At 40.8% G+C, this 12,324-nt stretch overlaps 1 protein-coding gene across 3 annotated transcripts in view; it reads right to left on the reverse strand.

The window, feature by feature from the left end:
- The window catches only part of msraa (methionine sulfoxide reductase Aa), a 38,125-nt gene that overhangs the window by 17,957 nt on the left and 7,844 nt on the right, over positions 1-12,324 (reverse strand). For all 3 annotated transcript variants that reach the window (XM_051409993.1, XM_051409991.1, XM_051409992.1), the window contains exons 2-3: positions 1,502-1,570; positions 95-214 (exon numbers count right to left, since the gene is read on the reverse strand). In XM_051409993.1, the coding sequence (XP_051265953.1) occupies positions 95-214; positions 1,502-1,570 (189 nt within the window). The remainder of the gene's footprint in view (positions 1-94; positions 215-1,501; positions 1,571-12,324) is intronic.

Genomic DNA, 12,324 nt, shown 5'->3' on the forward strand with positions numbered 1-12,324 from the left:
ACACTGCCCATTACACTGTATGTGTTTGTGTGTGTGTGTGTGTGTGTGTGTGTGTGTGTGTGTGTGTATGTGTGTATCGGTATGCAGAAGCTACCTGTGCAGACTTCCTTGTAGGTGGGGTTGGATGTGTACCCTCCCGAGTAGCCCACTTGGGTGGAATAAACCCCATTTTGCATCCACAACTTCCTCTCCGCTCCCCAGAAACAGCCCATACCTTTAAGAAAAAAAGACATCACAGCTATGATTAACAGCAGCAGCAGCAGCCTTTAACGTCCCAAGACAACAAGAAGAGATAAGGCCTGGTCACACTATGCATCACAGTATTTACTTTAGCCTCAGAGCTGCAACAGTTGGTCAATTTAATTATTTTTCAGAGAAATATGGCAAACGTTCTCTGGTTCCAGCTTCTAAAATGTGAGGTTTTGCCCTTTTTCTTTGTCACATATGACTGCAAACTGAACATATTAAGGTTTTAGGCTTTAGGTTAGTCGGGAAAAACAAGCAATCTGAAGACATCGCCGTGGACTCAAAGATATTTGGAATCGCATTTTTTCCCTTTTAAAAGACTAAACGATCATTCAATGAACCGAGGAACTAATTTGCAGATTAACTGATGATAGAAATGAATCTTTAGTTGCAGCCCTTCTTAAAAAAGACTAAACGATTACACATTCGGAGTAATGAACCTATCAGAAAGGCTGTACTACGACGGCAGTCTGCATCTACTCCAGTGAGCGGAGCTGTGTGTTGAAGGGATCGTAGCGGCCATTAAAGAAGTTGCATCACAATCTAATGATCTATTTCTATGACGAAAATCATGCCAGTGAAAACGTCCAAAGTATTAGCCTGCGGGATTTCACTCAATGGATTTGAGTCTGTACGGATCAACTATTGCACCACTGCTCTGCAATGGTTATAGTAACCCAACCAAGTGGTTTCCAGTCAGCTTGTTAGCTTCTATTCAATTTAATGGCGGTTTACAAAAGTGTAAAAACAATGTGACCAACTCTTGCTGGAGTTAACAAAATCCCCTGACTGAGCTCAACGATTTAAACATTGTGTAGCAGCCCTGCAGAGATATTTCAGCACCATGGAGAGTGCCCCAGGCTACAGCTAATACAAGTTATATTCAATGTGTGTATATATGTTAATAATTATAGTATTGTATGTATGAACTTGACAAAATGTACAGCAAAATATGGATTTGGCTCAATTGGTTTGAAGCTATAATTTGTAACATTTCAGCATTAAATGGTCTATAAACACTAGACCTATGTTTATTTTCTTGTTTTAAGCCACATTTTTTACAATACACTTTTTAGATCTTGTAGTTTTCAACTGTATAATTTATGTTAACGGATGAAGGATTTTAGTTATCAGACGAACATGCTGAGTTAACGTTAGCAGCGGCTCGGCTCACTGCCCCTCCGGGACGTCCGAACAGCGCCGGAGAAACAGTGATTTTTAAGGTGAAATGTTTTTTTAATCAGAGGATACTTACCGAACATGACCATCTCAGTCCCCTCTGGGAAAGGTGGAACAGTCTTGTTGCCGTTCACATCATGTTTGGCTGCGGGAGACAGTGAGACAGAGACAGAATGAGGCTTTGAACATTAAAATAACAAGATCAAACATAAAATGGTGTGTAGATGGCAAATATAAGCACCTGAGCTTCTTTTTGATTACTGTGTACTCAAACTGGAAGGCACTGAAATGATTCCCAAACAACCATATGTACAATATATTTCACATGAAAGACTTCACCAAAAAACACAAATCTAAGTACTGAATTTCCCTCACGCACACACGCGCACACACACACACACACACACACACACACACACACACACACACACACACACACACACACACACACACACACACACACACACACACACACAGTGACCCACTTTAATAGTGGCGAGCAGCTCTGCTTAATTTCATACGAGCTGCATTCACTCCAATCAACACAGAGCCAGAGGTGCATGAGGACCCATTTGAGGCCACCCAGCCACCTGGCTGAGCTGGAGGCTGTGTGTGTGTGTGTGTGTGTGTGTGTGTGTGTGTGTGTGTGTGTGTGTGTGTGTGTGTGTGTGTACAGATGGCTTGCTGTACAATGCTGTGGGGGGAAGGAGATGGATTAAAATAAATGGGATGGGGTAGAATGAGAATGAACCCAACATCTGGATCGCCCCTCCTTACGCCATCCCCCTTCTTTACACACACACACACACACACACAAACTTCATGCAATGATGCATAATTGGTGTGTGGGGCAGCATGCCTATAGACAAAAGCAGGCAGATGGATACTGCCAACCAATCAGCAAACACACTCACACACACACCAAAGCGTGATTCGTGAGGAGGACTTCAACGTGACAATCAGTATAGATTATTCTAGACTCTCCATTTACGACTCAGATCGTTTTAAATTTGTGTACACACATCATCCGAATCTCTGTGAGACATCCTTGTTTGTCTGATTACATGAGCAGCCTTTCATCAAGTGTCTGAAGACTTCTGTCAGACACATTCTTCCTCTATATTCGGAGGGAGGAAGGCTTGGAGCCGCTCCATTTTCTATCTTGTTTGGGTGTAGGGGAGGAAAAGGGCTGCAGCTCCTCACCTCCAGTCTCTATACAGTCTCTACTGCTAATTTAGCTTCACATCATGCAGTATTCCAGTACTGTCACATAGATCCACACAAAGGATGCTTCCAGCTCACTGCATTTGGATAAAAAGAGATATTAAATCAGCCTACTCCTTTAATGTTGGTTGATGAAATAAGGGAGGAAACCAGTCAAATAACATAAAAAGAGAAAGAAAGACACTTTCCATTATATTAAATTGTCTTTAAATAGAGGAATCACATCATCATAATACAAAAAAATACCCCTAAAATTAACCTGGAATTCCTGGGTGATATTTTGCACGAAACTGATCGAATTTGAGGCTCCTGAAAATCACTTGGCCTCGTTCCAAAAAACATCAGCCTTCGAGAACTTGTACCATGATTTCAAAATGAAGATTTAAGATCCTGCATCTTAACACTGCTACAGATCTAATCTTTCCTCCTCCTCCTCCTTCCTCCTCCTCCCACATTATCCTCTGTGTGTGTTAGTAATGGCTGCCTTCAGGGACCAGCGAAGGCATGTTCATTACTGGCTACAGACACACACACACACACACACACACACACACACACACACACACACAAACACACACACACACAAAACACACACACACATAGACGCACACACATACACTGAGAGATAAACAATTTAAATGTAAATGTCAGTGGGGGAAAGACAATACGTCCAGACAGAATACTAATGAGTCTAACAGCTCTGTGTGTGTGTGTGTGTGTGTGTGTGTGTGTGTGTGTGTGTGCATGTGCTTGTGTTCATGCATGTGTGTGGAGAGCATTATTAAGTATAAAACAAAAGCTGGAAGCAGAAGATGCAGATCAGCTGTGTGTTACCTATCTCTTAATGTACCTCTAAAGACATGTATGCTGTGAAATGTACACGCCCGCCTTAGATAATAACTATTATCATAGACTGTGAACACACACACACACACACACACACACACACACACACACACACACACACACACACACACACACACACACACACACACACCTGTGTAGTTATTTCTGGGAAGCTCAGACGATGATCTGATGAAACCACAATCTTTTCATCGATATTTACTGGTGATTTTGTAATTGTTCTAAGGAGCTGCTTTCCTGAACAAGACTTGATGTTTGCTCTGCTCACGTGTGTTTAAGTTCCCACAGAAACTGATGCAGCACGAGCACAGAGTTTGGATTTGTTCTGCCACTGGAAAATCACAAACTACAGTACCTGTGCAGGATTTGTGGTGTAGACCTGTGCTGCTACTGACCATACAAACTGTTATTTTATGTATGGCTGGTATATTATTTTAATGGGCTTTTAAAGCAACATTATGTAACTTTTCTACCTGAAAACAACAACTTTAAACACTGAGTTGTAATAGAGTGAATGCAGCCTCTGTCATTCCCCCTCTGCACCCTGTACACCTGTTCTTGCACTATGTAAGTTTTGGCTCCGGGTCACACACCAGCAACTGTGTCACTGGATCAGATTTTATGGAGAAAATGTTTTCTGGTTTTCCCTCTGATGTCCTCCGGCTGCTCTGCCTTCAACTCTCTGTGATTTACAGAGTTTCCTGATGGACACTGAAGTAGCTGCTGCACAAATAAGCTGCTGTTAGCTTGTTAGCTTAGCCTTACTGCCCTGGGACTGGGTGTGCAGAGAGCCGGGGCAATTTTGGAGGTTACAGGGCGAGCAGGGTCCAAAGCAGGACAGCTGGGAAAAGGAAGTTTTCAGTCCTCGGGACAGGCTGGGAAGGGGGATGCTGACTGGGAATGACGCCCAGCGTTATGCCAGAGCAGACCCAGGGTGGGCAATGTAGTTTAATGGTGCCACATCTGGAGGATGGAGGATGGAGCTAGAACCGGGGGATGATTAACTTAGCTTAGCATACAGACTGGAAGCAGAGGGAAACAGCTAGCCTCTGTCAGAGTTAAAACATCCCCTTCATCTGCACGTGTAAAGCTCACTGACTAACACATTGTATCTGATTTGTTTAATCCATATACAACCAAGAGTCATAAGCACCATTAGGCGTGAATTTAGCCTCTTTTGCACCCTTTGCACTTTTTGCACATGCATTTTGCTTTCCAAGTTTCAAGCTTCCAGAGCTGCAATTAGTAAATAAAGTAAATATACTATAAAATAAAAATAGCCTAATAACCACAAGAGGCCAAGACGACAGATATATAATTATATAATTTCGCGAACAAAGAAAGAGATAGAAAATAAACACCTTTTCAAAAACATTCATTAATATTCTACAGTTATCTTTTTATGGAGACACACACACACACACACACACACACACACACACATTCTGTATATACAGAGGCATTTTTCTAAGAGAGTAATTATTCGATGTGGCACTCCTTTGAAATGCCTGTTCTCGTGGTCGCCTTTATCTCTCTTGGAATGATAACAACACTTCTAGTTGATTAATTGAATTCATATACTAGTGTAAGGTCGAATGCAACAGTGTGTGTGTGTGTGTGTGTGTGTGTGTGTGTGTATCTGTGTGTGAGAGAGACTCAAGATTATGGGTTTATTGTATTTTCGCAGCATTGCTTAACCTTGCATTAACGCTCTTATCTGAGCAGACTGAAGAAACAAATATATTCAGGCTGGGCATCTAAAAATACACACGTCGTTTCTCACAATGCACAACTGACACTCGTGTTGTTATTTAAACAGAAGGAAGAGGAGTGCAGGTTGCTTTCGGTCCTTGTTTCCATGAGCAGAATTAATTTTTATTTCAACTATATAAAAGCCGTTTCTGACTGTTTGTACTAGCAACAAATTTTCTTTTATTTGGCAGTAAAGAGGAGAGAAAGAGGTTAGAAAACACTTCACATCAAACAGCTAGCCACTTCATTTCAGTACGCGTGTGTGTGTGTGTGTGTGTGTGTGTGTGTGTGTGTGTGTGTGTGTGTGTGTGTGTGTGCGTGTGTGTGTGTGTACAGCTGTGTGAATGTGTGACAGTAACCAGTGTGCCTCCCAGTCTCTTCTACAGCTCCGTAAATCCTGTCACAATAATAAGCCTGATCACAGAACAGGCCTTTATCCATGGCGACATCTGTGACACACACACACACACACACACACACACACACACACACACACACACACACACACACACACACACACACACTCTCCATTAGTGCTGCTCTATTTCAGCTCAGGCCCTACATGTGTGTGAAGGCAGGCATTGCTGCTCCAGAATCAGCCAATCAGAACTCTGTTTTATCTTCGTGTCCTTTCATCACTTTTTTATGTTCTGGAGTGAAACCACAGAATAACATAAAATAAAACAGGTCAGCCTTTAATGTATTGTTGTATAATGACAACATACAGTACATGTATCATTATAAGGATTTCACTTTTATGAATTAGCATCCTATGGACCCATTAAAATTAGATACATTATGATGTAAAGAGGTGAGTTTCACCACATTTTGCCTTTACAAGATGAACCAGAAGTACGGTTACGTCATCCTGCACACAGAGCTGACTGTGAAATGCTGAGTCAGGCTCCTGCGTCAGTCTTTCTGTAGCTCTTTTATCTTTTACTTCTTTCTTGACTTTTCTTCTTCCTTCCATTGTTCACCAGAAACATAATGAAACCCATTCTGGCTGCAGCGAAAAACAACCTCAAATTATATCAACACTGCAACCAATTCTTACTTTTCCTTTACGCCTTTATTTAGATAGCTGACAGAAGCAGGGATGGACATAAGTACTCGAGTACTCCTCGGCCAATGTACACAAATGTGAAAACATTAAATAGTGATAGATACTCTTATAGACACACACTCGAAGCAGTATTGTTGCATCACTTCCAGCTCCGATTGCTAAAGCACACGATAAAGTAAGCTTCAAAAACAAGTGTAGCAACGCCTGTAAACACGTTTGGCAGCTTTTTGTCTCTTTTTGTAGAGTTACAACGATATATGAGATCCCTTTGAATGTACCTTCAGTGCTCAGGGATTCAGTGTATATTAATATATGTAAGTATTTATAATAACAATGTGTACAGTAAGGAAAAATATTGTTAAGTTCTATTTTTCTGATTCTAATGTGAGATGTTTTTTTATCTGGTGTTTTAATCTGTTTATGTTCTGTGTGGAGTCTTTTGAAGTATACAGGTCAAGTTGGCTGCAGACGAAAAAGTAAACCAGCCACAGTTTGTTTTTCTTCACGCAGGCTGCAGAAAGTTAGGATAACAGCAGCTGCATTTTTTGCTTGGGTTTTCATTTCGGGACTCTACTCTTACACTAGATTTAGTTTTTTTTGCGAGTGCTCCAGGTCTAATAATTTAACACAAGTATACTGTAATATAAGTGAGGGGAGACAGAGGAGGTCATAAAGGTCTCTGGCTGTACTCAGTTACATTACGATGATCACTGGTAGTACGTTAGTATAAAAACATCCATATAGCATGAGTAAAAAAACGCAGCTGAAAGGCCTCCTGTCGACACCCACAATGGTTATTTTCATTATTAATCAATCTGTTGGCAACTTTTTTCAAAGAATCGATAAATTGTTTAAGTTATCCTTTATGTAATGTATGACGTTCATAGACATGTAATTATAAACCCAATGATATATGTGTTAACTGCTAATGTGAAATGGTGAATATCTTAAACAACTAGAACTGCTGCACCATATATCTGCGGCTCTGTTGAGCTGTAATAAACACTAATGCAAGCATGCTAACATTCTTACAACCACAGTCAGTTTTAGGGTATTTGGATTAAAAAAAAACACATTAGCCTGGCGCTAAGGGCTCAAACTGGGGGATGTTTGTCAAGATTAGATCCAAAGTGGGGGATTGGTGCTGTGGCTGTAATATGCTACTACATGTATCTCATAAAATCACCACCCCCCCGTTTCTCTCTCAAATTAAAAGACCAGACCTGGGTCTCGACAACGCTGCCCTGGCCCCTGGAAAGACGCTACAACCTGGCCTGAACGTCCAGGGCTCCCCTCCTTTCTCCTCCCCCTGGAGCTCCAGACCTGACAGTGATAAATGAAACACTGCAGCTAATGTCTGGCTAGGGGATATTGGAGAGTCTACACACACACACACACACACACACAGAGAAAAGATTGCCTCAACTGCTCTGCAATTAAATCTACAAAGTAACCTCCCCCCGCCCTCTCCTCCTCCTGTGTGTGTCTCTCTCTCTCTCTCTCTCTCTGATTGCCTGGTTTCTTCATCGTCCTCCTTCTTCCCTCTTTTCCTTATCATCCTCCCTTTACATCTCCCTCCTCCACCCGTGTCTCTCTCTCTTTTCCACATATTTTCTCCCCGCTACAGCGTTTCTCCTTCTGTCTGAGCCTCTCAATCAGCTACTCTGATTGCCACCATCGTTTTTATTACTGCCCATCATTACAACCATCAGTGTTATCCTTATTGTTCTGCTGCTGACAGCCTTCTGTGCGTGTCTCCCAACGACACAAGACAGCTCACGGAAGTCGTCTACTTGCTTAAATTATTCATTTTTTTATTTATTTAGTGTTTGTTAGAGAAACAAACTGCTTCATGGGCTTCAATGGGCTTCAGACACAATGGTTGTTGTCCAGGAGATGCTTCTCCTTCCAGTATGTAAATGTGATGGACGTAATCCTAGAAACACTTAACCTCAAAAATGATGACGGTTGTACATTGTATTGGATTGCCTGACATTAGAAGGCAGGGTCCCCCCCGGAAAGCAGAGGCATTAAGCTGACATTAAAGTCCAGATGAGATGAAAAATGTCTTTTTAATGTCTTATTATACCCGTTTAACAATGTATGGCACAAAATGTACAAAATGTCTTCGTATTTTTATATAAAAATCCAATCGAAGTGCTTTTGTAACTAATTTTAACTGATAAAATCATGACATTCACTCGTCAGTCGATCTTCATCCAAACACTGCAACTTTTCCTAAAAAATTTGAGTTTAAGAGTTTAAATGCTGAGCCACACGTCTCCAAACTACAAGTGATTTTGTTCTCACTGGAACAAGCTGTCACCGTTACTTTGAGCCTGTGAAATCCTGGAGGGACGGTCACGTGATCAATTACTAGAAAGCAGCATCGCCTCTGTCATTAACGATGATTATTGGAAACGTTCGTGTAGGTTCATTGATATCCTTACCAAATAGAAAACATTTTTTCACGTTTTTGTCGCTGTGGACAAACACTCAAACCAGAAATCATTGGAATGAATTATTAAGACGTGTACCAACATTCAGACATGCTTCAGACACAATAGCCAAGGTTGTTGTGGAGGAAGATGCTTCCCCTCCGTATGTAAATGTGATGGATGTAACCTTAGAAACACTCCAAAATAACGGTTGTATATTGTATTGTGTCGTTGTACAACATTGTCTACATTTCTCCTTTAATTAGTGCTTGCAGGAATTGAAGCATGTAGGAGGATTATTTGGTAACTCAGAGCCAATAAAAGTGTTACAACATCTCCTCTTTTCCCTTAAGATTCAAGGTTTGCGAATGCAAACTGGCAGCTAGAAAACACAGCGTGAAACAGGGTTTCTATTTTCTTGGTCACCGAGTGCATATGCCATCGTATTATTGAATTATCCACCGCACTGCACCTTCTGCACCTCCTGCACCTTGTTTCTCGTTTTGTCCTCCTTTTCTTCAGCTTCTCTAAACCTTTGAAACGCTTGATTGACAGCTGTGTGTAATTAGAGTGGTGGTTGGGGTTAATAAGTCACCACAGGCTCATTGTGTGTGTGTGTGTGTGTGTGTGTGTGTGTGTGTGTGTGTGTGTGTGTGAGCTCGGCTCGATCGATCACTCAGAGCCATTAGTAGTGAGAGTGTGTGTGTGTGTGGTGTAGGATGGTGGTGGGTGGGGGGCAAGAAATAGTACTTAATGCACTTTGCACTTAAAGTATGGTGGACAGATTAGATCCTTTCAGACAAGGAATCTGTCAAATTGCTGGGCACATCTATATATTAAAGTAATGGACTTTTTTTCATTCACACATACTGTGTACTGCAAGAGGTGGAAGATGTTGATATTGACTGATACACTCATGAGATATTTGGCACACCAGATTAGTCCTATTTAACAAAATGATGGAAGAGGTTTGTTTACTGCAACATGTATACAGGCTTTTATTAACATCAATACACTTATCATGATATGATGAGAAGACTGCTCTTCATCAGCACTGCTATCTCTTCCCCTTGTAAAAAGAAAAACAAATGGCTCCTGTGTTTAAGCCATGGCCTCTAGCCAGCACTTAAGCACTGCCAGTGATGAAATACTGCAGTGTTTACATGTACAAGTACAGAAAGATTAAAAAAAATCTGCACTGGATCTAAAGCAATTATTTTTCACTCCGAGTTAGAGTTAAATCTGACAAAAATGAGAAACTCAGAGAGACTGCAACTAACAGTTATTCTCATTATCAATTGATCTGTCAATCATTTTCTCTCCTTTTAAATTAGCTGTTTGGTCCATAAAATGTCAGAAAAGGGTGAAAAAGCCCAATGTGATGTTCCTGAAATGTCTTGTTTTGTTTCAGAACCCAAAGATATTCTAGTTTACTGCCAAAACAACCATCAAATATTCATATTTAAGAAGCTAAAATCAGAGAATTTGAATATTTTGTTCTTCAAAATAGTTGGTGATTCATTTAATAGTTGACAACCTTTTTGATGGATCAACTAATCGTTCAGCACCTCCAGTCTATCTTCTGCAAAACTGGCACAGACACAACCAGTTAGTATAATAATATAATAACACAAATTACAGCTTATAGCTGATTCTGAAGGCAGTTTTAGATTAAAATGATCACAAAAAGTAGATTTTAACTGCAGAATGAGTCTGATTAATCTACTTTTGGGCCTTTAAAAGCAGTGGTTCTCAAACTTTCTTCCTTAATGTTCCCCCTTTAAAATGATTTTTCAGATTTTGGCAGAAAAGAAATGCCTCATATAAAGAGGTAGAATACAGCAGTGTGCCATCGATGGCTGGTCTATTAAGAAAAAACACTTAAATGCTTCATTTCAAATGTTCAGAGTCACTAAATTCCTGGCAGACCAATTGTTTGTCATCATGCAGTTACTTGACAGCCTTGTTGCTGCATTGAACTGTGTGTTTCTGATAAGCTGCACTGAGGAAGCTCACTTTGTTATTGTCAAGCAACTGCAGTGAAATGTGGTTTCTCGAACTTACATTTAAATTTTTTACTTATCATAATATAAGTATTTTAGGAATTATGCTTGACTGATTCTTTTAAATTAACCCTTAAAAAACTATCTCAAGTACCCCTACAGCACCCAAAAGTACCCCTAGGGTCACCCCCATTTGAAGAACACTGCTTTAGAGGGCAGGAGACCGAAGCTGCACATATTAGCAACACTTACATGTCATTTATTCGCATGAACTTGGCATACCTGTCTGCTGTTTGGCTTCAGATTCAACTGATTTCCTCACCTGCCTCCCTATCCATGACCACCAAACTCTCTTCTGATTGGTCCAGACATCTGTCATCACTGTCAAACACCCCTTCTACACTTCACATTATCTTTCATTATCTGTTTTTAGTGACTGAACCAGTAAAACATCACAAATATTGAATCTCTCAGCCTCTCTCTCTCTTTCTATGTCCCTCCATCTTTTAATCTCTCTTCCTCTCTTCCTCTCTCTGTGTTGATCTATAGGTCTCCCTCATCTGCGATGTGTCTCACGTCCTCCCCTTAAACGCCCGTCACTTTGCCTGTCAAGGTTATCGGGCCAGCGTGTAAACAACAGAGAGCTCTGCTGATGGGATCGCACGCACACACACATTCATTCGCTGGAATCCCTCTGTGTTGTCGTGGTAACAGATGACAAAAGTAGATGGATTGAAAAAGGGCCAGGCCTGAACCCGGTAACACCGCAGACTCACTTAACAAGAGGTACAAGAAGACGAGATGGGAAGACTGATACAGGTTTCATCACCGGCTTCACCTGGATTCACCGGATCTGTGTGTCTGATAAACAACACGGCCTAAAGTAGGTGTTGAACCTGGCTGCAGGGATTTGTAACCAGAGGAGCTTTAATGAGGTCCAACACTGATGTTGGATGACGTTCCAGTTCATCCCAAAAGGGGAGTAAGTCCAACGTGGGGTTTTCCCAGTTATTTGGGGAGCATAGTTGCTGTTTTTTTTGCAGCTCTATTCTTGAATAGTACAGACTGGAACTTCTTTAGACATTTAATGTAGCTAAGAGCAACAGTGATACACTGGTCTTCTATGCGACATTTACCACAAACATATGTAATAATGGAAAATTGGACAGCTGCTTAATGAACCTTGAGGTGAGATTGTTTTTGTCAACACTACTGTACTGGCTGCATGCTACACAACCAGTCTGGACTTGGGATTGGGCGTGTTGTTGGCAGAAGTATCAGTTTCATGAGTTTTTGAAATGTTATGTTAGTTTTAGGTGAACAAGAGTAGAGTTCACCTCAAACTCAACCTTTATTATTTCAGTTTTCCATTCTTAGAAATCAATCATTCTTATATCTATCAACGGATTAATCCTTGACTGATGAGTCTAAAGTAGTGTTATTTATTTATTGAAAAAACACTTTTAAGAGGCTGTAACAAAGCAAATGTAGGATTATCAAATCTCTTCTTCATTTCCCCACTAGATTTAATTTAATTTAGTGTTCACCGTGG

The sequence above is a fragment of the Dicentrarchus labrax genome, unplaced genomic scaffold (genome assembly GCF_905237075.1).
Source record: "Dicentrarchus labrax unplaced genomic scaffold, dlabrax2021, whole genome shotgun sequence".
Taxonomy (NCBI): domain Eukaryota; kingdom Metazoa; phylum Chordata; class Actinopteri; family Moronidae; genus Dicentrarchus; species Dicentrarchus labrax.